At 50.3% G+C, this 24,440-nt stretch overlaps 6 protein-coding genes and 1 pseudogene across 6 annotated transcripts; 3 read left to right on the top strand and 4 right to left on the bottom strand.

Moving 5' to 3' along the window:
- Window positions 1–205: 205 nt before the first annotated feature.
- On the top strand, window positions 206–4,521 carry LOC112887412 (peroxidase 3-like). Its single transcript, XM_025953578.1, has 4 exons — window positions 206–493; window positions 587–781; window positions 899–1,064; window positions 3,814–4,521. Exons 1-4 carry the CDS (start codon window positions 212–214, stop codon window positions 4,242–4,244), a joined length of 1,074 nt encoding a protein of 357 aa, XP_025809363.1. The 5' UTR covers window positions 206–211; the 3' UTR covers window positions 4,245–4,521.
- Window positions 4,522–6,518: 1,997 nt separating this feature from the next.
- LOC112883827 (probable histone H2AXb) lies at window positions 6,519–7,397 on the top strand. Its single transcript, XM_025949070.1, has 2 exons — window positions 6,519–6,803; window positions 6,952–7,397. The coding sequence occupies exons 1-2, from the start codon at window positions 6,618–6,620 to the stop codon at window positions 7,174–7,176; spliced, it is 411 nt and encodes a 136-aa protein (XP_025804855.1). The 5' UTR covers window positions 6,519–6,617; the 3' UTR covers window positions 7,177–7,397.
- Window positions 7,398–8,287: 890 nt separating this feature from the next.
- Window positions 8,288–13,134, bottom strand: LOC112885549 (myosin-9-like). The gene is made up of 4 exons (XM_025951143.1): window positions 12,985–13,134; window positions 10,553–12,452; window positions 9,696–9,880; window positions 8,288–9,619 (listed from the first exon to the last, which is right to left on the bottom strand). Exons 1-4 carry the CDS (start codon window positions 13,031–13,033, stop codon window positions 8,796–8,798), a joined length of 2,958 nt encoding a protein of 985 aa, XP_025806928.1. The 5' UTR covers window positions 13,034–13,134; the 3' UTR covers window positions 8,288–8,795.
- A 1,095-nt stretch (window positions 13,135–14,229) lies between these two features.
- On the bottom strand, window positions 14,230–15,562 carry LOC112885548 (annotated as a pseudogene).
- A 317-nt stretch (window positions 15,563–15,879) lies between these two features.
- LOC112885547 (probable histone H2AXb) lies at window positions 15,880–16,817 on the top strand. Its single transcript, XM_025951142.1, has 3 exons — window positions 15,880–15,900; window positions 16,033–16,200; window positions 16,361–16,817. The coding sequence occupies exons 1-3, from the start codon at window positions 15,880–15,882 to the stop codon at window positions 16,583–16,585; spliced, it is 414 nt and encodes a 137-aa protein (XP_025806927.1). The 3' UTR covers window positions 16,586–16,817.
- A 1,028-nt stretch (window positions 16,818–17,845) lies between these two features.
- On the bottom strand, window positions 17,846–19,251 carry LOC112886499 (tropomyosin-1-like). The gene is made up of 2 exons (XM_025952409.1): window positions 19,097–19,251; window positions 17,846–19,019 (listed from the first exon to the last, which is right to left on the bottom strand). Exons 1-2 carry the CDS (start codon window positions 19,116–19,118, stop codon window positions 18,181–18,183), a joined length of 861 nt encoding a protein of 286 aa, XP_025808194.1. The 5' UTR covers window positions 19,119–19,251; the 3' UTR covers window positions 17,846–18,180.
- Window positions 19,252–19,870: 619 nt separating this feature from the next.
- Window positions 19,871–23,065, bottom strand: LOC112885546 (myosin-13-like). Its single transcript, XM_025951141.1, has 2 exons — window positions 23,017–23,065; window positions 19,871–21,848 (listed from the first exon to the last, which is right to left on the bottom strand). The coding sequence occupies exons 1-2, from the start codon at window positions 23,063–23,065 to the stop codon at window positions 19,945–19,947; spliced, it is 1,953 nt and encodes a 650-aa protein (XP_025806926.1). The 3' UTR covers window positions 19,871–19,944.
- Between the last annotated feature and the right edge of the window lie 1,375 nt (window positions 23,066–24,440).

Genomic DNA, 24,440 nt, shown 5'->3' with positions numbered 1-24,440 from the left:
AAAAATAAGCAATTTTGTTTTGGAAACAATTCGATGGTTCAGCATGTTAATTACTATATGCCCAACGTGGACTGGCTGATTTGGCGCTAACACAAATCGCCCTCCACGCAATTATATAGCCTAGGCTTCCATTCCATCACTCAGTCGACACATCCACTCGATCGCTCTCTCGCAGTCTCACTCACGTCACGGCTCACGGGTCGCCGACGACATGGCTCGGAGCTGCAGCAGCATGATGAGCCCGACGTCGTCGTCGTCGGTGCCGCCGGCGCTGCTGGCCGTCCACCACCACCTGGTGGCGGCGACGCTGCTGCTGCTGCTGCTGCTCGCGGGCGGCTGCCACGGCGCGCCGCTGAAGGCGCACTTCTACCGGCGCAGCTGCCCGGTGGCGGAGGCGGTGGTGCGCGACATCGTGCTGGCCCGCGTCGCCGCCGACCCCGCCGCGCTCCCCGCCAAGCTGCTCCGCCTCTTCTTCCACGACTGCTTCGTCAGAGTAAGGACCGCGGTGGATGACCCTGAACCTGATCGCATTCGCCGGCCATCTGATGGTGCACTGTATCCATCTAAATTCAATCTGCCGCCGCAGGGTTGCGACGCGTCGGTGCTGATCGACTCGACGCCGGGCAGCAGCGCGGCGGAGAAGGACGCGGCGCCGAACGCGTCGCTGGGCGGGTTCGATGTGATCGACACCGCCAAGGCGGTGCTGGAGGCCGTGTGCCCCGGCACCGTCTCCTGCGCTGACATCGTCGCGCTCGCCGCCCGGGACGCCGTCTCCTTCCAAGTACTCCTCATATCGCTACCTCCTGTCGCTGTCGCCGTCGCCGTCATGTGTAGTGAATAGTGACCTCGAGCGCAAGCTCACTCTCGTGGCGTCTGTGTACCAATGGTGTGCACGCAGTTCGGGCGGGACCTGTGGGACGTGCAGCTTGGGCGGCGCGACGGCGTGGTGTCGCGGGCGTCGGAGGCGCTAGCGAACATCCCCTCGCCGTCGGACAACTTCACCGCCCTCGAGGCCCGCTTCGCGGCCAAGGGCCTCGACGTCAAGGACCTCGTCATCCTCTCTGGTAAGTTTTGTATGATGATCAGGCTTGCGTGTGCACGCCGACGATGCACCACCGGCGGCTCGGAGCTCGACGCACACACAAGATGTCAAACTCTGCAGTCGCTTGTTGCCGCGCTGTGCCGTACGTGTCGGCGACGCCATTGCCACGCACTCACGCACAGATCGGACTAAAATGATGATCAAAGAAAAAAAGGATCATCAGCGCGCGCGCACACACACATACTCTTTATAATTATTGATGGCCGGCCGGAGCAGTACCCGGTGCGTGACCGGTCGCCGCCGCGCGAGCACGCCCACATGCGCCGCGACGGCGACGGGGGCCGGCTAGCTCCTGATGGAGGCAACATGATCGACGGCGACGCTGATCGGAGTGCGTGGAGGCCATGCACGCGCACACACCTGACGGGGTGACTGGTGATTGCTACGCGGCTTCGATCTCCAGGTGGATGGCACGAGGCGGCCAAGTGTTAGCGCGACAGGGACGGGGCAACCACCGCGCGCACCCACGGCGGCGGCATGCATTGCAACGCAGCGGCTCGTGAGGTGTCGGTGCACCGGTGCGCGTGCGTGGCCGTCCGTTGCTGATAAGCTACCTAGCTACCTCACACAGTCACTAGCTACGGCTGCAGTGTTTGTCAATGCTACACTACTCTGCCATGGATTACCGAGAAGCTAGCCTAGCACGTAAGTAATTAGGAGGTCGATCACGTACGGGCTCGATTGGATCCAAGGAAGGGACGGAGGGTGATACTAAGCAAGGATAACATCAACAAGGCGCTCTTTGTTTTAGCTAGATACCGTGAAAACCGGGGGGTAATAAGTTTCCAGTTTTTCAGTCATTGCATTGTTCATCTGACAAGCAGTTTGAGTTATATCTATCTAGTTCAACTTCAGTTGTCAAATTAAAAGATAAATTCTCAGCTAATAATTTACTGAATATTGAAATAAACACATGAGAAAGAAGGGGGGGGGGGGGCTCATGTAGACCTTTTTTAAAAAAAAGAAGAAGAGGGGAATTTCAATGCAAGTTTCCTGTGTCTTGCTGGACCACTAAAACTATTTCAATTAATATATTATCCATCCCAAGTCCAAAGCAAACTCGAGCTTTCCCCTTGAATTTAACAAAAGGTGATGAGCCAGTGATTGCCCCATGATCAGCCACCACCCCTGATTAGCGTGCGCTCCGTCCAATCACGGGAGAGTGACATTATACTCCGGATGATTGCCCCATGTTCCCAAAGCTGAGTGCTAGCTAGGAAACGTACCACTTCTGGATTTATTTCAAGATAATAATAGTAGTAAAAAGCAAAGAAATACATGTATATGGAAGTCAACTTGTGCGTGGATCTAGTTGTGTAATCTACCAGGAGTACATGCACTTTATGCCTGTCGTGTGCCCTGCTCAGATCATCAAAGAATTATTATTGAAGCTAAGCTATGTATGTATAGGAGCCACTGAAGAAGAAGATCATTGGAACGGCTAAAAATGCCTCACCGTGCAGTGCATGGAATGGAATCATCATCATCTATCACTATACCAACCAGTAGCTAGCAACCAAATGAGATGGCTAGCTGGGCCTGCTGCTTTACCTGTACTAGTGACTAGTGTACTACCAGCTGTGGTTGGAGATCACTAGCTAATCTCTCCCCCCCCCCCCCCCCCCCCCCCTCTGCAACCGGCGGCTGCGGGTAACTGCCAACAAACGCTAGTGGCCGTCACTCCTAAACTAAGAGTCCGTTTGGGAGGGCTCCAGTCGGCTTGGGCTCCGCTTGGCAAAACATTGTTCATGTGAGCTAGTTTTCTAGCCCCTTCCTCCTAGAGCCAGCAGGAGAAGCCGGAGCCGACTGGAACCCGGAGGCTCTAGCATCCATCCATCCGTGCCCGTTCTTGCCCAGGCATTATCCATCTATCCTACCAGCTGCCTGTACTGCCGTGCTACAAGCAGGGATGGATGGATCATTATTGTTGGGTCGTTCCCTGCTGAGGCCTGAGCTAGCTGTTCATGCCCATGACTACTCCATCATACAGATGACGATGTGATCGAGGCTCCAATCCAAGGGCATCCCTGCACATCCACAATAGGAAGCACCACTTTTTTTTTACGGGAATAGTAGGCACCGATTGTACTACCTGGCATTGCCGTAGTGCCGATGCTTGGCCGTGCCTGGAGATCGGCAGTGGTTGGATTGCGCCAAACAGCGGCGCAACCACCGAATCCAGTCAGTGAGCTCAGTGTCCGCTTCAATCATCACACTTGTTGGACGCGCTCGCTAGCAGCAGCAGCCTACGTACACTTACAGTAATCCGCTGTACCTGGCTGCACTAACGGTTTGTTTGGCTCCAAAGAGTGAAGTTTAGTTCTTATTGCATCGAATCTTCGGATGCTAATTAGAAAAATTAAATATAAGATAATTATAAAACTAATTATACAGATGGAGGCTAATTCGTGAGACGAATCTATTAAACCTAATTAATCTATCATTAGCACATATTTACTGTAGTATCGTATTATCAAATCATGCACTTGGCTGTACTAAGCCGCCTGTCATAACGCAACATTTACCATCTCTTTGGTGAAGACGAAAAATTACTGTCAACCGAGGTGAACAAAATATGCCTGTAAGGCTGCAGGGATACAATTGCTTACCTTCAAGTTTCAAGAGATGATTTTTTTTTTGTTAAACTTCTTCAGTTCCTTTCTGGTGGAAAAAAAAGATATGGCTTTAACTTGCATTGGAATAACGTGCAGGAGCGCACACGATCGGCGTCGCCCACTGCAACACCTTCGCGGCGCGCCTCTCCGGCGGCTCCGGCCCCAGCTCCGCCGCCGCCGACCCGGCGCTGAACGCGGCGTACGCGGCGCAGCTCCGGGCGCGGTGCGGCCCGGACCCGGCGGCGGCGGCCTCCAACAACGCCACCGTGGTGCCCATGGACCCCGAGAGCCCCGCCCGGTTCGACGCGCATTACTACGTCAACCTCAAGCTCGGGCGGGGCCTGTTCGCCTCCGACGCCGCGCTGCTCGCCGACCGCCGCGCCGCGGGGATGATCCACCGCCTCACCAGGCAGGCCCACTTCCTCCAGGAGTTCAGGAACGCCGTGCGCAAGATGGGCCGCGTCGGCGTGCTCACCGGCGAGCGCGGGGAGATCCGCCGGGACTGCAGGACCGTCAACAGCCGCTGATCGTTCGGCACACACGACCCGGCGCGCCCGGGGCTCGCTCTCGCTCGTTCTTGGAAGCAGCGCGGATGTGTTCGCTTGGTATTTGTTTGGTTGCAGGAAATTAAACGGGAGTAATTAATATAATACGTGTACTTTGGGTGGGTGTGATTAAGCAGTGTTTGTTTTTGATTCTTGTTGCAGTCGTATATATGTGGCGCCCATTCATGTGGAAGCACTTTTTGGCGCCATGGTGGAGTTGAAAAGGGCAATAAAAACTACAGTAACCCAATTCACTTGCATGACCACAAATTGTACTGCAAAGTTCTTGACTTAATGACTACAGTTGCATCTCATATTTTTCATTCGATAAATTGTGTTCTACAAATGCTTGACTGACTACAACCATGCACATACATACCATTTGTGCACGAAAATGGTACAGTTAGGAATGCACACATGCATCTTAGGTACCAAATTATGTACAAAGGTTACATCATCTTGAAAACAAAAAAATTCTCACACCGGCGGCCGCGTGCCGGGCGGGTCAGAGCGGTGCCCGGTGCGGAGATGCTCGTGTGGGGCGTCGCCGGCGTACGGACGCGGGCAGAGGTGGTCTCGGCTGGGGCCGCGCCAGCGTGCGGCAGTGCGCACGGACTAGGAGGAATTAATATGTTTCAGTTCAATAGAATTAATTTGGTTTACTATCAGATTGCAATAAATACGAGAAATACCTTTCCCTTGAATTTTGTGATTGAATTCAAATATAAATATGCATTTGAAAGTTTTTTGCTGTGTAGAATAGTTTGTGCCACGTCTTTAACCTCCCTAGGAATCTAGAATCCCAGGAAAATAAACATCCCCTATTGTTTCCTAAATCGTCCTAGGCCAGTGTTCCCTTCAGCCACCAGAAGGATGGATGTGCTGCCTATATTTTGTCTTACCTTATTTAGTTGTGTAACTCTGCTATACCCCCATCATTCTAAACTATAAATTATTTATTTGGTTTGTTCTAATCAAATTTGCTTAGTCTTTACTTATTTCCAAAGCACTTAGAGTTTCCACGGTTTGATCCGGATTGTGTTATTGACATGTGCGTCTCGGTCCGCCCCGTATATGAGTCGGACTAGCCCTCCGTCCACAACTCGATTACGTAGAGCCCTGCAAATTGACGCACATGCAACTATATGTATGTGATATTTATACAGTCTTTGTCCATAGCAACGCACGAGCATATTTGTCTAGTCTTAATCAAATTTATGAAACAATTGCACAAATCTACACCATCACATACTAACTCCGCATCGCGAAAGGGCATGTAAATTAGTAGTTATAGGAGCCTCAGTGGCACCTCAGGTCTTGAGTTCAACTCGCTGTGAAAGCAAATTTTATAGGATTTAACTACGTTTTGCTTTGCTTTCAGTGGTAGGCAGCGTTCCCGTCGACAGCGAGGCGCCTGTGGTGATTTCATCGTGCGTCGTGCGTGTCCGAGTTGTACCACTAACCCCACACCGCAGCATCAACACAGGCACATCCACATCGATGATGGCAACCGCACTCCTGGGTGTAAATTAGTGATCTTTAGGTGCACCTCTAACCTCTTTAGTTCAACTATTTTATCTAATTTTTCAAATTAAGATTCTATTTTGAAGAAATAGTAGAGACAAAAAGAATTGAAGATGCACCTAGAGGTTACCAATTTGCACATCTACGCCGCTCCATCGGATTCGGTACCAATAATCCGTCGCAACGAAATCTATAACAACATGTTTTTGTTTTCATACACTACCCACCATTGAAAAGTAACCCGTATAGGCTGCCATTGCAATTTCGCGTGCTGGCAGAAGCGAGGAAGAAATGGACGGTCCAGCGGGCCTCGTAAGGCAGGGGAAACGGCCCAACCATGGCCCTCGCAACGACAGCAGCCCACTCACACCAGCCCGCACCCCCCCCCCCGCCCCCACACAATTCCCCAAACAAACAAAATCGAAACGTAATCACGCGCGCTCTGATTGCCGCGCAAACCCAAGCGCCCCCTGGAATTCCGGCGGCCTCCCTCCCGCCTGCCCGCCCGCCCGCGCGAAACCGAAACCAAACCCCCCGAAAAAAATTCCGCTCCCCGCCGCCGCGCGCGCCAAAAGAAATCCGGGCCGTCCGTCTCCCGCGCGCCCGCGCGCCCGCCGATCCGGCATTGCCCACGTCAGCGATCCGCGCCCCTTCGCCCTCCGCCAATCGCGCGCCGCCGCGGCCTCTACATAACCCGCCGCGCCGCACTCCGCCCTCTTCCACTTCTCCAATCTCCAGTCTCCACCACCACCAGCGCCACCACCGCACCGGTTCCGGCGATCTCGTAGGCCTCGAAGGACGACCCTCGGAAGGAACAAAGGAAGCGAGAAGATGAGTTCCGGCGGCGGCAGGGGCAAGCCCAAGGGCACCAAGGCGGTGTCGCGGTCGTCCAAGGCCGGGCTGCAGTTCCCCGTCGGCCGCGTCGCGCGCTACCTCAAGACGGGCAAGTACGCCGAGCGCGTCGGCGGGGGCGCGCCCGTCTACCTCTCCGCCGTCCTCGAGTACCTCGCCGCGGAGGTACCTTTCCTTTCCCGCCGGACCCCCTTCCTTCCCCCCTCTGTTCCTCCCGATTCCATTTCCTCGTTACTATTCCCCCCCATCCTCGCAGCGACGTCCTGACCGAATCCTCCCCGCGCGCGATCGATTGATTGATTCTCCTTTGCAGGTGCTGGAGCTGGCCGGCAACGCGGCGCGCGACAACAAGAAGAATCGGATCGTGCCGCGCCACATCCAGCTCGCCGTGCGCAACGACGAGGAGCTCAGTAAGCTGCTCGGCGCCGTCACCATCGCCGCCGGAGGGGTGCTGCCCAACATCCACCAGACGCTGCTGCCCAAGAAGGCCGGCGGCAAGGGCAAGGCCGACATCGGATCCGCCTCCCAGGAGTTCTAGCCGGCGCCGCCGCGGATGGCCTGCCTCCCTCCGTCCGGGCCCGGCTTTAGTCGGAGCCGCCGATGATGCTGCGGCTTCTTCTTGGTTCACCAGTAGCGGTTCTAGTGTCTCGCTTAGGCTAGGTTAGGTTTTGCAATGGATGGCTCATCAGGGGAAGTTTGCTGTATCTATGAATCAGTCTTGCTGGAATGGATGAAATGGTCGGTTGCTGTTGCTTGCTATGGTTCTGTGATGCTTCTTTTGTGCAAATTTTACTTCTGAATCGTTCCAGACGAATTCACCTGCTTGGTTATGAGATGAATTTCATCTGAATGTTTACTTGGATACAACATGCTGATGTTTGGATCGTTTGTACTGCATTGTTGGATGGAATTAAGCCTCCTTTTCAGGTGAACGTGAATCGAGTGCTGATTCTTGGTTTAGGAAAGTGAAAGAGAAGATCGTGTAATATTCCTGAATGTTCTGACAGTATGAATTAATTCCAATTTCCAGGGGAATTCACCTGCACTCTCCGTGCCATGCCGATGCTGGTTTCAATGCAGCTCAGGTGGAGTTTGTGGTGGACCTGTGCATGTTGTGTTTTCCATCTGAATTGTAAGTTTCCTTGTTCCAGGCTTATGTTTGGATCGTCTGTAAATTTAACCCCCCTAGATAACTGGTAAATTCCTCAGAATTTGTTACACTTGCTGCCACCCTGCATGTCCGATAGATCACCTGAACCTTCTGTCATTAGTCATTGTTCTGAATGTACTGCGTTGGTGGGCAAAACTGACCTGCTAAATAGGTGCATCAAATCGGAATCGCTTGTTGTACTAATGTGAAAAAAGTTAGATATAGACGATTGGATTTACTACATGTTTCACTGTAATGAGGCTCTTTTTGTTCCTTCTCATTTCCCTGAAACACCAGGACTAACAAATGCGCATCACTTATGCATAAATTGGCCATCATTACAGATTCACAGCATATGCTACAACTCTAAGATAACCATGTTCTGATACACTTCTGATACACATCAATTTCCTTTAACCATCTACTTTCTGATTCTGCATTTGGAATGGAGGCATAGCAATACTAACCACTGTAAATTCATTCAGCCACGAGAAAACCTCCCAATAATGCCATCGCCTGTTGAGATCATTCTGGCAGAAGTCCCAAGATGGTGGCTCAACACCAACAAGAAATCCTCACATTCATGAATAAGACTCGGTAACATAGCGGCCATGCAAATGTGCAATACAATATTGGAGATAAAAAACCACACAAGGTTTTAGCTTTGGATTCTAAATAATGTAGCTGAGCAGTCAGTTGGTGACACTCATTTACCATTACAAGGTCTCTTCAGTTCTGACATCAGGTAAGCTCCTTCCAGTGGTTAACTAGACCTGTAAACAGAATATGCAAATTTCTGCAGGCAGAAGTTGCTTTTTTTTTTTTAAAAAAGAAAAATGTACCAGCAGGAAAATTGCCTGAACTTTCCCAACAAGTGAGTTTATGACGAGGAATCTCAATCCTTGCCGCCAGTTTTTCTTGGGGGTATTGGCTAGGTTCGTCAGTAACTGATGAACCGTCTCCGATGTGTTGGAATAATTAGCACCTTTAGACTAAGGTTTGTTTGTTCAAACCTCTGACTGAAGCTTATCGTTTTCACCCTTCATCAAATCCTTGCTGGCTTGAATTTCCTCGACTTTCGTTTTAAGGTCTCCCAATTCCTTCATGATTTCTGTCTTCTCATCGTCAAATGCCTTTGCAGCTGCCTCCCTGACCTCTACCAACGCACCCAACTCCATCATGAGCCTCTCGACCTCTGACCGCAGACCACCATTCTCAACCTTCACCTTGTCACGATCGACCTCCAATTCCTGATTCTTCGACAGAGCTGCATCGAGCTCCGACTCCAAAGCTGCTGCCCTCGCATCCATCTCCGCCTTCTGAGCCCCAAGGATCTTGAGCTCCTCCACCTTCTCCTTGATCTGCTTCTTCGCCTCCTGCTGGTACGCATCCGCAGCGCTCATCAGCAACGCAACCGCCCTCCTCGCGTCCTCAAGCTCCTCCTCCTTCGCCCTCGTCTGCTTCTTCGCCGCGTCTTGGTACATGTCGGCGGCGTCCATGAGAAGCAGGCTCGCCTTCCTCGCGTTCTCCAGCTCCGCCGCCCCTGCCATTATCTGCTTCCTCGCGACTTGTTCGTACCTGTCGGCGGCGTCCATGAACAGCAGACCGGCCTTCTTCGTGTCCTCCCTTTGCTTCGCCAGGTCGCCGGAGAGCCCGGTGTTCTGGCGCTCCAGCTCCCGCACCTTGTGCTCCAGCGCGGAGACCTGGGTTGAGGACGCCTGAGCGGACCTCGTCTTCTCCGCCAGCCGCCTCTCCAGATCACGCTTCTCGTTGGACAGTCTGGTCTTCTCTTTCTCTAGCCGCTGCGCCTTCCAGTACTGATCAACGTACTCTGCAGTGCATGTGTTAGAAGAGTCATTAGTGGAGATTGGATTGATCTGAAAGCAAAAAAAGATGTCTTGGCGCACCTGACCAATATGAAGAATAATACGGCATGTTGTGGAGAATTGGAGGAGAGGTTAACGACGACTTGCGGCTGCTGTTCTCACGCACTCGTCGGAGGTGGAAGATGCCGCCTGAATGTGAATACAACAAGGGAAGAAGGAAAGGAGAGAAGGAAAGGATGGAGTGTCGGTGAGGAAGAAGGCATGGACTGGTCGTGAAGAAGAGCGAGGATGAGTGTTCTTTTTTGATGGAGTGCTGGTGAGGGAAGAATTAGTAGAGGGGAAGGAGATGCATGGAGTGCAGGCAAAGAAAGAGGGACTGGAGTGCTTTGCTGATCGTCGCTGACGACTAAGGGTGTTGTGTGTTGTAGCAATGTGAGACTGGCCTACTCCTTGGTGGATGCTCTCTGACCTGCTGGTTTCAGAACTTGCAAAACTCGGATGAGTTAGTATCTGTTCTCTGAATAATTTCAGTCGGTTGCTTTTGTTTACTAGCTGCTGCAGTCCGTGTTTATTTGTTCTAATCAGCTGCTCTGAGCGGATCACTTGGTACACGAGGGAGAGCGAGACGACAAAGATGAGGAAATGGGAAGAAACCGCGAGGTCATGCAAAGGTGCCGTCAGGCAGCCTGCAAAAACCATCTAAACCTGAGCCCACGTAAGTGAAGGCTATGGTTAGCTGAAGGTGAGGCACTGAATTGTGACCCGGTCTAAGAGAGCAAGGAGTCACTGAATGTGAGATGCTATGGTTAGCAGCAAAGTATGATTTGCATCAAAAAATAAATAAAAGTATGATCATCATATATGAAAGTTTTATTTCATTGCATAATACCAACTGAGCACCATTACATTAGTAACGCGAGACATGTCAACCTAATCATTTCGAGCGGCACGATGATAAGCATGATAAAATGCTACCCTTATTCTTCTCTTGCGCCTCAGCAACCGCGAGATGCAGCTGCTCAATGTCCTTGCTCATGGTATCGATCTCACTCTTCTTCTCCTCCAGCGCCGCCTTCAGTTTCTCAGTCTCACCATCCTTTCCAGCATTGTAATTCTCAAGTTCCTGAATTTTTGACTTCAGCTTGCATGCTTCAACCTTCTCAGCTTCTAATGCTTTCTGGATTGAACTCTTCTCATTATTCAGGCGTGAATGCTTGGCATCAAGTCCGTCGTAGGATGCTTGCAGCTGTGACACAGAAACACGGATATTCACCAACTCATCCCTCAGCCTATTGACCTCAGCATCCTTGCTGCGCCATGCTTCCTCAGCCGCCTCCTTGATGACTTGGATCTCTTCCATCCTTCTCTTGAGGTCCTCTGATTCCTTCATGAGTTTTGCCTTCTCAGCATCAAATGACTTCGCAACTGTCTCCTTCTCCTCTGCTAACGCAACCAATTCCATGTTGAGCCTTTTAACCTCTAATTGGGACATGCTATGTTTCTGTTCCGCTATTAAAATCTCCAGCCGAAGCTTATCCTTTTCTCCCTCAACCAAATCCTTTTTGGTCTGGATTTCCTCCACCTTCTTCTTAAGGCCCTCCAATTCTTTCATGGCTTTTGCTTTCTCGGCGTCAAACGCCTTTGCATCCGCCTCCTTCGCCTCCACTAATGCACCCAATTCCACCTTGAGGTTGTTAGCTTCTGCTTCATACATGCTTTGTTTCTGTATTGCAGTCGAAATCTCCAACCGAAGCTTATCATTTTCACCCTCCACGAAATCCTTGTTGGCATGGACTTCCTCCACCTTCCTCTTAAGATCATCCAATTCCTTTAGGATTTCTGCCTTCTTATTCACAGCAGCCTCCTTTGCCACCTCTAGTGCATCCAATTCCATCTTAAGGCTCTTAACTTCTTGTTCAAATAGACTATGTTTATGCTTCATAGCCAATATCTCTGACCGAAGCTCGTCATTTTTACTTTCCGTTAAATCCTTGATAGCTTGGATTTCCTCTAGTTTCCTCTTAAGATTGTCTAATTCCTTCATGATTTCTACCTTCTCAGCATCAAATGCCTTTGCAGCGGCCTCCTTTGTCTCCACCAATGCAGCCAATATATGCTTAAGGCACTTAACCTCTGCTTCGGATTGGCTATATTTCTCTTCTACTGTTAAAATCTCCGTTTGAAGCTTATCATTTACACCCTCCACTAAATCCTTATTTGTTTGGATTTCGTCCAACTTCTTCCTAAGATCCTCCAATTTCTTCATATTTTCCGCATTTTGAGCATCAAATGCCTTCGCATCTGCCTCCTTCGTCTCTATCAATGCACTCAATTCCATACCGAGCCTCTCAACCTCTGCTTCAGATAGGCTATATTTTTTATTTGCAGTAAGAACATCTAGCTGAAGATTTTTAATTTCATCCTCCATCAAATCCTTATTGGATTGGAGTTCCTCCACCCTCCTTTTAAGCTCCTCAGCTTCGAGCATCATCTCTGCCTTCTCAACATCAAATGCCTTCATAGCCACCTCATTTGCCTCCACCAATGCACATAATTCTTTCTTGAGCTTCTCGACCTCCACTTCAGATTGACTATACTTTTCCTCCGCGGTCAAAACCTCCGACCGAAGCTTGTCATTTTCACCCTTCAAGCTCCTCTCCACATCTTCCTTCTGGCTTGTGATGGCCCGAGCCGCTGCCTTCGTCTCCTCCAATTGCTTCTCCAGTTTACCCTTGTCACCAAGCAGCTGGGTGTTCTTGTGCTCCAACTCCCACACCCTATCCTGAAGAGTGGAGACCTGGTGCGATAGGGTCCTCACTCTGTCATCTGCAAAGAGATCTGCAACACATGTTTTGAAGGGGTGTTTTAGAGGAGAGAAACGGAACACACTGCACATGAAAAAAGAAGATAATTCCTTCTGTGTCTTTGGAATTTATACCAATCACATATGTGCTATGAAAAATTCCTACTTCCCCTTTCTGCCATCTATTAAAATTTGCAGACCCTTCCATGCCACTTCCATCACTCTACTATGAAGTTGCTGTTAAATGGCTGCCACTGTAACCTTGTCTCTCGTTGCCAAACTTTGAACAACATATATGAAACAATATGGACCAACTTGTACCTATATGATTCAAAATAATCATATTCAAATTTAAATAACCGGTGCACATACAAATACAACACGAACAACCATCCTAATGGTGATAGCTTTAAACGTAACTAATGGCCGTGCACATAACGGATCACAAATTTCATCTAGTGGCATATAAGGGAAGATGTGTTTTTCAATGGCACGTAATGGAACACTATAGTTTCTAGGAGCATCTAGGAAATTCGCTAAGAAACAAAAGATGATGTCTTTGCTCACCTTCAAACCACGTCCTATTCTGGATACTTGCAGAGGTTGATGATGACATGTCGGTCGCTGTCACCACGCACTCGTCCGAGGTGGAAGACGTACTCACGTACGCCTCTCTGTCTTCGCGGTGCCTCAGCCCAAGGATGCGCTCCGTCTTCCTGCCCCTGCCGCAGCTGCCTCGGGGTGAATATGTACAAGTTGGCAAGTTGCTAAGTTGGAACAAGGAAATTGAAGGACATAGGAGAAGAAAGGTGGATGAGGACGATGGAAGAAAGGAATGGAGTGTGAGTGCAGAAGAGGCATGGGGCAGAGGATGGAGTGTCGGTGAGGAAGAGTCATGGAGGAGCAGCTTGTTTGTGGTAACATATGCAGTGAGACTGTGGCCTTTTTAGGGTCATTAATAATGTCTTTAAAAAACTTCAAAGACTGAATTCCCAAATGGGCCTACCGCCGTAACATCCTGTCTGTTCATTCTGAGATGCTCACCACTCCAGAAACCTGCAGGTCAGAAACGTATAGCCCAAGCCAATTCTGAGATGTTCAGTGTAGAGTGCACGCCGTGAATCATCACAAGGCAATTCAGATAAATTCCAGAAGTTCTGATCTCAACACGGTAATGCCATGTTAGGGCCGTCCGACGGGATTAAGCTTTCGGACGACCTTTCACCGCTCGCACCACGCGTCCAGCTCCACCCACACGTGTCTTCTCTTCTCACCTCCTACGCAACACTTGCTGCACGCCTGCGCTGCGTCCTGCTCGTTGCTGCCGCCGATGGCTCTCTGAGCCTGAGCCACCTGGAACTCATGTCGGTTCACCGCCGAGCCCCTCTCGCTTGTGCTGCTGGACCCGTTTGGCACAGCTGAAACTTGTTCTGAAGCCAGCTGGTGGCTAGCTGGCCAGAGAAGCAGCTTGTTAAAGAAGCAGCTGGTCACAGAAGTTAAATGTTTGGCAGACTGCTTATTGAATGGGCTGAAATCCTGTCTGAAGTGAGGAATGACTGAAATACCCTTACTGTTTACTGAATACATGTATTTCTTATGTACAGATATATATTTATTTATTTTTATAACAGAATAATAATAGAATTATTAACAACACAAATATATCAAACAATTAATCGTAAATTACTCTTAAATAAGATAATAATAACTTAATTATAAATTAGATAACATAATTATAAATTAGATAATAGAGTGTCATTACTTCTTTTTTTGCGCAAATTACATTATCAATATCCTCCAGCCAATGCAAGGTTTCTTATTTTCTTCTCTCCCTCTTTTTTTTCCCTTGTTGATTTTTCCATTGTTGATCAATATAGATCCAACCGCTTGAGAAAAAGCTACAAACATGCACCCCTCTCATATCCACGTCACTACCGTCGCACCTATCATCCTCCCATCAACAAAACACAAAAAAAAAACAAAAAATAGATGAGAGCAGAACCTACTCTAATACTATTTGCTTTCATTTCACAGGGATCACGAAAAGTTGACGCAGACGCTGCCGTTCTTGGCGCACCCGCACGCCGAGCACGCCCGCGCCGCGCCCGCGCACGGCGCGCACGCGCACAGGTGCCGGCAAGGCAGCAGCAGCACCTCGGCCGCGCCCTCGCCGCACATCGTGCACATCCTCCTCCCCGACGTCGTCCCTGCCTCGTCCTCCTCCCCCTCGTTGCCGGCCCCGGTGCCGCCGCCGACGTCGTTCTCCCCGCAGCAGCACGACTCGGCGTCGCCGGCGAGGACGACGCCGCAGCGCGCCTGCTGGGCGTCGAGCGCTTGCTGCAGCTCGCCGCGGAGCGCGTTGGCGGCGGCCTCGTTGGACTGCGCCAGGTCGCGCCACACCTGCGCCTCCACGTAGAGGCTCTTGACCCGCTCCTCCAGCGCCCAGTTGAGGCGGCCGATCCGCTCGATCTCCTCGCCCTTGGCGCGCAGCCGCTTCGCCGCCGCGGCCTCCACGGCGGCCACCACTGCAGATAACCGGAGCGGAAATCACGTCAGTTTATTTCGTCGCAAAACGCCGGCATCGGCAACCGCGATCGAGCACATCGGTCATCGATCAGCCATGGCATATGGCGCTTACGTGTTGGAGCACGAGGCGGTCGACGTCGACCAGCTGCTGCTGGAAGTGCGCCGCCACGTCGGCCGCGTCGAGCCCGAGCGCCTGCGCCGCCTGCCCCTCGCCGGCGCGCTTCCGCTTCCTGGTCGCCGCCGCCGCCAGCGCCTCCTGCCGCGCGCTGCCTCCACCTCCGAACGTGACGCCACTCTCCGACGCGTCGGCCGCGCACAGCTGCGGCCCGGGCGCGTACCGCCCCGGCGGCGCGACGAGCTGCGGCCCCGCCGCCGCGACCGGGGTGGCCGCGCACGGGTGCTGGAACCTGTGCTGCTGCTGCTGGCCCGTGACGGGTCTCCGCTGCCCCTGCCGCGCCGCGCTCGCCGGCGGCTCGCGGCACGCGGCGTCGCCCGCCGCCCAGGCCCATCCCGCGTGGGGCGCCAGCAGCTGCCTCTGCCCTCCCGCCCCTCCTCCCGCGTGGAGCAGGTGGTGCGCCTCGACGGCGCGGGGGCGTCGCGCGGGGGCCGGCGCCGGGGGTCACGGGCACGGGAGGATTGGATTGGGGAAGAGACGGGTGGAGAGGGATAAGCTGCGCTGAAGCTGGTCCGCTCCGGCTGCTGGAACCAGCGCGTTTTCTTGGGCTATTCGCAAGCGCTGCTGGGGAAGCTGATCCAGAAGCGAAGCGTTTTGCCAGCCCGCGACTTAAACTTGCTCAGAAGTTGGCCCACAAGCTGTGCTAAATAGGCCCACTGGCAGGCCCTCTCAGCTGGTAGGCCTCCCTAGCTGTTACTTTTCCGAGGAAGCTCAATCCGGGCAGCAAGGTGACAAAGGAGCCCAATCCCATTGGCCAAGCGATGGTAAGCTTGATGTTGGAGGCATAGCAACGAGGTGACCGACCCGAGCACTAAAACGACACAGGGAACTGGATGTTGGTAGTTTGGGGTGGTTAGCTAGCAGCTTGCTCCCACCAGCGGAGTATCGTATCAATTTGGGCATTGGGAATCTAGATATCAAGCACAAAGGGCACCAAGGCGGTGTCGCGGTCGTCCAAGGCCGGGCTGCAGTTCCCCGTCGGCCGCGTGGCGCGCTACCTCAAGACGGGCAAGTACGCCGAGCGCGTCGGCGGGGGCGCGCCCGTCTACCTCTCCGCCGTCCTCGAGTACCTCGCCGCGGAGGTACCTTTCCTTTCCCGTCGGACCCCCTTCCTTCCCCGCTCTGTTCCTCCCGATTCCATTTCCTCGTTACTATTCCTCCCGATCCATGGAGCGCTCCTCGCAGCGACGTCCTGACCGAATCCTCCCCGCGCGCGATCGATCGATTGATTCTCCTTTGCAGGTGCTGGAGCTGGCCGGCAACGCGGCGCACGACATCAAGAAGAACCGGATCGTGCCGCGCCACATCCAGCTCGCCGTGCGCAACGACGAGGAGCTCAGCAAGCTGCTCGGCGCCGTCACCATCGCCGCCGGAGGGGTGCTGCCCAACATCCACCAGACGCTGCTGCCCAAGAAGGCCGGCGGCAAGGGCAAGGCCGACATCGGATCCGCCTCCCAGGAGTTCTAGCCGGCGCCGCCGCGGATGGCCTGCCTCCCTCCGTCCGGGCCCGGCTTTAGTCGGAGCCGCCGATGATGCTGCGGCTTCTTCTTGGTTCACCAGTAGTGGTTCTAGTGTCTCGCTTAGGCTAGGTTAGGTTTTGCAATGGATGGCTCATCGGGGAAGTTTGCTGTATCTATGAATCAGTCTTGCTGGAATGGATGAAATGGTCGGTTGCTGTTGCTTGCTAAGGTTCTGTGATGCTTCTTTTGTGCAAATTTTACTTCTGAATCGTTCCAGACGAATTCACCTGCTTGGTTATGAGATGAATTTCATCTGAATGTTTACTTGGATACAACATGCTGATGTTTGGATCGTTTGTACTGCATTGTTGGATGGAATTAAGCCTCCTTTTCAGGTGAACGTGAATCGAGTGCTGATTCTTGGTTTAGGAAAGTGAAAGAGAAGATCGTGTGATATTCCTGAATGTTCTGACTGTATGAATTCATTCCAATTTCCAGGGGAATTCACCTGCACTCTCCGTGCCATGCCGATGCTGGTTTCAATGCAGCTCAGGTGGAGTTTGTGGTGGACCTGTGCATGTTGTGTTTTCCATCTGAATTGTAAGTTTCCTTGTTCCAGGCTTATGTTTGGATCGTCTGTAAATTTAACCCCCCTAGATAACTGGTAAATTCCTCAGAATTTGTTTAAGTTGCTGCCACCCTGCATGTCCGATAGCTCACCTGAACCTTCTGTCGTTAGTCATTGTTCTGAATGTACTGCATTGGTGGGCAAAATTGACCTGCTAAATAGGTGCATCAAATCGGAATCGCTTGTTGTACTAATGTGAAAAAAGTTAGATATAGACGATTGGATTTACTACATGTTTCACTGTAATGAGGCTCTTTTTGTTCCTTCTCATTTCCCTGAAACACCAGGACTAACGAATGCGCATCACTTATGCATAAATTGGCCATCATTACAGATTCGAAGCATATGCTACAACTCTAAGATAACCATGTTTTGATACACATCAATTTCCTTTAACCATCTACTTTCTGATTCTGCATTTGGAATGGAGGCATAGCAATACTAACCACTGTAAATTCATTCTGCCACGAGAAAAACTCCCAATAATGCCATCGCCTGTTGAGATCATTCTGGCAGAATTCCCAAGATGGTGGCTCAACACCAACAAGAAATCCTCACATTCATGAATAAGACTCAGTAACATAGCGGCCATGCAAATGTGCAATACAATATTGGAGATAAAAACCACACAAGGTTTTTGCTTTGGATTCTAAATAATGTAGCTGAGCAGTCAGTTGGTGACACTCATTTACCATTACAAGGTCTCTTCAGTTCTGACATCAGGTAAGCTCCTTCCAGTGGTTAACTGGACTTGTAAACAGAATATGCAAATTTCTGCAGGCAGAAGTTGCTTTCTTTTTAAAAAAAAGGAAAGAAAAATGTACCAGCAGGAAAATTGCCTGAACTTTCCCAACAAGTGAGTTTATGATGAGGAATCTCAATCCTTGCCGCCAGTTTTTCTTGGGGGTATTGGCTAGGTTCGTCAGTAACTGATGAACCGTCTCCGATGTGTTGGAATAATTAGCACCTTTAGACTAAGGCTTGTTTGTTCTAACCTCTGACTGAAGCTTATCGTTTTCACCCTTCATCAAATCCTTGCTGGCTTGAATTTCCTCGACTTTCGTTTTAAGGTCTCCCAATTCCTTCATGATTTCTGTCTTCTCATCGTCAAATGCCTTTGCAGCTGCCTCCCTGACCTCTACCAACGCACCCAACTCCATCATGAGCCTCTCGACCTCTGACCGCAGACCACCATTCTCAACCTTCACCTTGTCACGATCGACCTCCAATTCCTGATTCTTCGACAGAGCTGCATCGAGCTCCGACTCCAAAGCTGCTGCCCTCGCATCCATCTCCGCCTTCTGAGCCCCGAGGATCTTGAGCTCCTCCACCTTCTCCTTGATCTGCTTCTTCGCCTCCTGCTGGTACGCATCCGCAGCGCTCATCAGCACCGCAACCGCCCTCCTCGCGTCCTCAAGCTCCTCCTCCTTCGCCCTCGTCTGCTTCTTCGCCGCGTCTTGGTACGTGTCGGCGGCGTCCATGAGAAGCAGGCTCGCCTTCCTCGCGTTCTCCAGCTCCGCCGCCCCTGCCATTATCTGCTTCCTCGCGACTTGTTCGCACCTGTCGGCGGCGTCCATGAACAGCAGACCGGCCTTCTTCGTGTCCTCCCTTTGCTTCGCCAGGTCGCCGGAGAGCCCGGTGTTCTGGCGCTCCAGCTCCCGCACCTTGTGCTCCAGCGCGGAGACCTGGGTTGAGGACGCCTGAGCGGACCTCGTCTTCTCCGCCAGCCGCCTCTCCAGATCACGCTTCTCGTTGGACAGTCTGGTCTTCTCTTGCTCTAGCCGCTGCGCCTTCAAGTACTGTTCAAAGTACTCTGCAGTGCATGTGTTAGAAGAGTCATTAGTGGAGATTGGATTGATCTGAAAGCAAAAAAAAGATGTCTTGGCGCACCTGAAAAAAAATAATACGGCATGTTGTGGAGAATTGGAGGAGAGGTTGACGACGACTTGCGGCTGCTGTTCTCACGCACTCGTCGGAGGTGGACGATGCCGCCTGAATGTGAATACAACAAGGGAAGAAGGAAAGGAGAGAAGGAAAGGATGGAGTGTCGGTGAGGAAGAAGGCATGGACTGGTGGTGAAGAAGAGCGAGGATGAGTGTTCTTTTTTGATGGAGTGCTGGTGAGGGAAGAATTAGTAGAGGAGAAGGAGATGCATGGAGTGCAGGCAAAGAAAGAGGGACTGGAGTGCTTTGCTGATCGTCGCTGACGACTAAGGGTGTTGTGTGTTGTAGCAATGTGAGACTGGCCTACTCCTTGGTGGATGCTCTCTGTCCTGCTGGTTTCAGAACTTGCAAAACTCGGATGAGTTAGTATCTGTTCTCTGAATAATTTCAGTCGGTTGCTTTTGTTTACTAGCTGCTGCAGACCGTGTTTATTTGTTCTAATCAGCTGCTCTGAGCGGATCATTTGGTACACGAGGGAGAGCGAGACGACAAAGATGAGGAAATGGGAAGAAACCGCGAGGTCATGCAAAGGTGCCGTCAGGCAGCCTGCAAAAACCATCTAAACCTGAGCCCACGTAAGTGAAGGCTATGGTTAGCTGAAGGTGAGGCACTGAATTGTGACCCGGTCTAAGAGAGCAAGGAGTCACTGAATGTGAGATGCTATGGTTAGCAGCAAAGTATGATTTGCATCAAAAAAATAAATAAAAGTATGATCATCATATATGAAAGTTTTATTTCATTGCATAATACCAACTGAGCACCATTACATTAGTAACGCGAGACATGTCAACCTAATCATTTCGAGCGGCACGATGATAAGCATGATAAAATGCTACCCTTATTCTTCTCTTGCGCCTCAGCAACCGCGAGATGCAGCTGCTCAATGTCCTTGCTCATGGTATCGATCTCACTCTTCTTCTCCTCCAGCGCCGCCTTCAGTTTCTCAGTCTCACCATCCTTTCCAGCATTGTAATTCTCAAGTTCCTGAATTTTTGACTTCAGCTTGCATGCTTCAACCTTCTCAGCTTCTAATGCTTTCTGGATTGAACTCTTCTCATCATTCAGGCGTGAATGCTTGGCATCAAGTCCGTCGTAGGATGCTTGCAGCTGTGACATAGAAACACGGATATTCACCAACTCATCCCTCAGCCTATTGACCTCAGCATCCTTGCCGCGCCATGCTTCCTCAGCCGCCTCCTTGATGACTTGGATCTCTTCCATCCTCCTCTTGAGGTCCTCTGATTCCTTCATGAGTTTTGCCTTCTCAGCATCAAATGACTTCACAACTGTCTCCTTCTCCTCTGCTAACGCAACCAATTCCATGTTGAGCCTTTTAACCTCTAATTGGGACATGCTATGTTTCTGTTCCACTATTAAAATCTCCAGCCGAAGCTTATCCTTTTCTCCCTCAACCAAATCCTTTTTGGTCTGGATTTCCTCCACCTTCTTCTTAAGGCCCTCCAATTCTTTCATGGCTTTTGCTTTCTCGGCGTCAAACGCCTTTGCATCCGCCTCCTTCGCCTCCACTAATGCACCCAATTCCACCTTGAGGTTGTTAGCTTCTGCTTCATACATGCTTTGTTTCTGTATTGCAGTCGAAATCTCCAACCGAAGCTTATCATTTTCACCCTCCACGAAATCCTTGTTGGCATGGACTTCCTCCACCTTCCTCTTAAGATCATCCAATTCCTTTAGGATTTCTGCCTTCTTATTCACAGCAGCCTCCTTTGCCACCTCTAGTGCATCCAATTCCATCTTAAGGCTCTTAACTTCTTGTTCAAATAGACTATGTTTATGCTTCATAGCCAATATCTCTGACCGAAGCTCGTCATTTTTACTTTCCGTTAAATCCTTGATAGCTTGGATTTCCTCTAGTTTCCTCTTAAGATTGTCTAATTCCTTCATGATTTCTACCTTCTCAGCATCAAATGCCTTTGCAGCGGCCTCCTTTGTCTCCACCAATGCAGCCAATATATGCTTAAGGCACTTAACCTCTGCTTCGGATTGGCTATATTTCTCTTCTACTGTTAAAATCTCCGTTTGAAGCTTATCATTTACACCCTCCACTAAATCCTTATTTGTTTGGATTTCGTCCAACTTCTTCCTAAGATCCTCCAATTTCTTCATATTTTCCGCATTTTGAGCATCAAATGCCTTCGCATCTGCCTCCTTCGTCTCTATCAATGCACTCAATTCCATACCGAGCCTCTCAACCTCTGCTTCAGATAGGCTATATTTTTTATTTGCAGTAAGAACATCTAGCTGAAGATTTTTAATTTCATCCTCCATCAAATCCTTATTGGATTGGAGTTCCTCCACCCTCCTTTTAAGCTCCTCAGCTTCGAGCATCATCTCTGCCTTCTCAACATCAAATGCCTTCATAGCCACCTCATTTGCCTCCACCAATGCACATAATTCCTTCTTGAGCTTCTCGACCTCCACTTCAGATTGGCTATACTTTTCCTCCGCGGTCAAAACCTCCGACCGAAGCTTGTCATTTTCACCCTTCAAGCTCCTCTCCACATCTTCCTTCTGGCTTGTGATGGCCCGAGCCGCTGCCTTCGTCTCCTCCAATTGCTTCTCCAGTTTACCCTTGTCACCAAGCAGCTGGGTGTTCTTGTGCTCCAACTCCCACACCCTATCCTGAAGAGTGGAGACCTGGTGCGATAGGGTTCTCACTCTGTCATCTGCAAAGAGATCTGCAACACATGTTTTGAAGGGGTGTTTTAGAGGAGAGAAACGGAACACACTGCACATGAAAAAAGAAGATAATTCCTTCTGTGTCTTTGGAATTTATACCAATCACATATGTGCTATGAAAAATTCCTACTTCCCCTATCTGCCATCTATTAAAATTTGCAGACCCTTCCATGCCACTTCCATCACTCTACTATGAAGTTGCTGTTAAATGGCTGCCACTGTAACCTTGTCTCTCGTGTGTCCTAGTCGATCTATCGATTTGTTCCAGTTTGTTTGACGATTTGTTCCAGTTTAAGTGCAACCAAGGAACACTTGTGTGGAGGCCCACCTGTAAGAACAAAAAGCGTGGTGATAGAAAAATTTAACTGCAACCAAGGAACACTTGGTTGCAATAAGTCTGTTACAGTTGCAACGACTACGACTAGTTGGACAACCACGCAAAATTGTGGCAATACGTCCATGCTATTGCATCTCGCAGAAAGAAAGGATGCAATAGCCACCTATCTATTGCCACAATGCACCAAGCAATTTGCAACACAAATCAAGGGTTGCGAAATTGCCGTTCAGAAGCAACCAACGCTAATATGGTCGCCATAGCACCTTTCTATTGCAACACACGAAGTACTAATGCAACTTATAATTGGTGTAGCAGTATTCCCAACCAATTGCAACACAAATCCTAAAAATAGGTGCATTAGGGACACCCTGTTGCAACACGAAAGATAAATATCGCAACACAATTTATGTGTAGTAATAGGCATGCATATTACTACCAAATCACTCTTTCGGTGCCATAGTACCCACCTATTGCACCCAAATCAGTGGTGTTGCCTAAATTTTTCGTGGTTATAGGGGGAAAATCTAGTAGTGCGTTGCCAAACTTTGAACAACATATATGAAACAATATGGACCAACTTGTACCTATATGATTCAAAATAATCATATTCAAATTTAAATAACCGGTGCACATACAAATACAACACGAACAACCATCCTAATGGTGATAGCTTTAAACGTAACTAATGGCCGTGCACATAACGGATCACAAATTTCATCTAGTGGCATATAAGGGAAGATGTGTTTTTCAATGGCACGTAATGGAACACTATAGTTTCTAGGAGTATCTAGGAAATTCGCTAAGAAACAAAAGATGATGTCTTTGCTCACCTTCAAACCACGTCCTATTCTGGACACTTGCAGAGGTTGATGATGACATGTCGGTCGCTGTCACCACGCACTCGTCCGAGGTGGAAGACGTACTCACGTACGCCTCTCTGTCTTCGTGGTGCCTCAGCCCAAGGATGCGCTCCGTCTGCCTGCCCCTGCCGCAGCTACCTCGGGGTGAATATGTACAAGTTGGCAAGTTGCCAAGTTGGAACAAGGAAATTGAAGGACATAGGAGAAGAAAGGTGGATGAGGACGATGGAAGAAAGGAATGGAGTGTGAGTGCAGAAGAGGCATGGGGCAGAGGATGGAGTGTCGGTGAGGAAGAGTCACGGAGGAGCAGCTTGTTTGTAGTAACATATGCAGTGAGACTGTGGCCTTTTTAGGGTCCTTAATAATGTCGTTAAAAAACTTCAAAGACTGAATTCCCAAATGGGCCTACCGCCATAACATCCTGTCTGTTCATTCTGAGATGCTCACCACTCCAGAAACCTGCAGGTCAGAAACGTATAGCCCAAGCCAATTCTGAGATGTTCAGTGTAGAGTGCACGCCGTGAATCATCACAAGGCAATTCAGATAAATTCCAGAAGTTCTGATCTCAACACGGTAATGCCATGTTAGGGCCGTCCGACGGGATTAAGCTTTCGGACGACCTTTCACCGCTCGCACCACGCGTCCAGCTCCACCCACACGTGTCTTCTCTTCTCACCTCCTAGCAACACTTGCTGCACGCCTGCGCCGCGTCCTGCTCGTTGCTGCCGCCGATGGCTCTCTGAGCCTGAGCCACCTAGAACTCATGTCAGTTCACCGCCGAGCCCCTCTCGCTTGTGCTACTGGCAGGCCCTCTCAGCTGGTAGGCCTCCCTCGCTGCTACTTTTCCGAGGAAGCTCAATCCGGGCAGCAAGGTGACAAAGGAGCCCAATCCCATTGGCCAAGCGATGGTAAGCTTGATATTGGAGGCATAGCTGTTAGAATTATAGGCAATTTTTGGTATATTTTAATTCCAAATATTACTAGCAATTTCATGATATAGATGAGTGATAATGTGCATGTGTTCATGTTATTCTCACTAATAAGCATGAACAAATAATTAAACCAGAATAGGTTGATTAAGTACCCCAAGGCGGGACCAGTGCCGGGGGCACTGGTTGCGCCGTTACCAGCTGGAATAGACATGCTATTCGACTGGCCTTGCTTGAAGTAGCCGAACTATGTCGATGCAGGAAGATGTTCGCAGTGCAATCCCACGAACGGTCACACCGGGAAGTAGATGAAGTAGTCGTTCGCACGAACGGTCACGCCAGGAAGTAGACGGAGTAGTCATTCAGGGAGCGAGCAGTCGCGTGAAAACGCTCCCCAAAAACCTGATTGCCTGCGCCCCGTACAAGGCCTTCAGCGAGCAGAGGTTCCGGAGGCCCTGCTCTCG

The sequence above is a fragment of the Panicum hallii genome, chromosome 3, assembly GCF_002211085.1.
Source record: "Panicum hallii strain FIL2 chromosome 3, PHallii_v3.1, whole genome shotgun sequence".
NCBI classification, from domain to species: Eukaryota; Viridiplantae; Streptophyta; class Magnoliopsida; order Poales; family Poaceae; genus Panicum; species Panicum hallii.
Note: the sequence above shows the minus strand (reverse complement) of the source record. Positions and strands in the feature narration are given on the sequence as shown.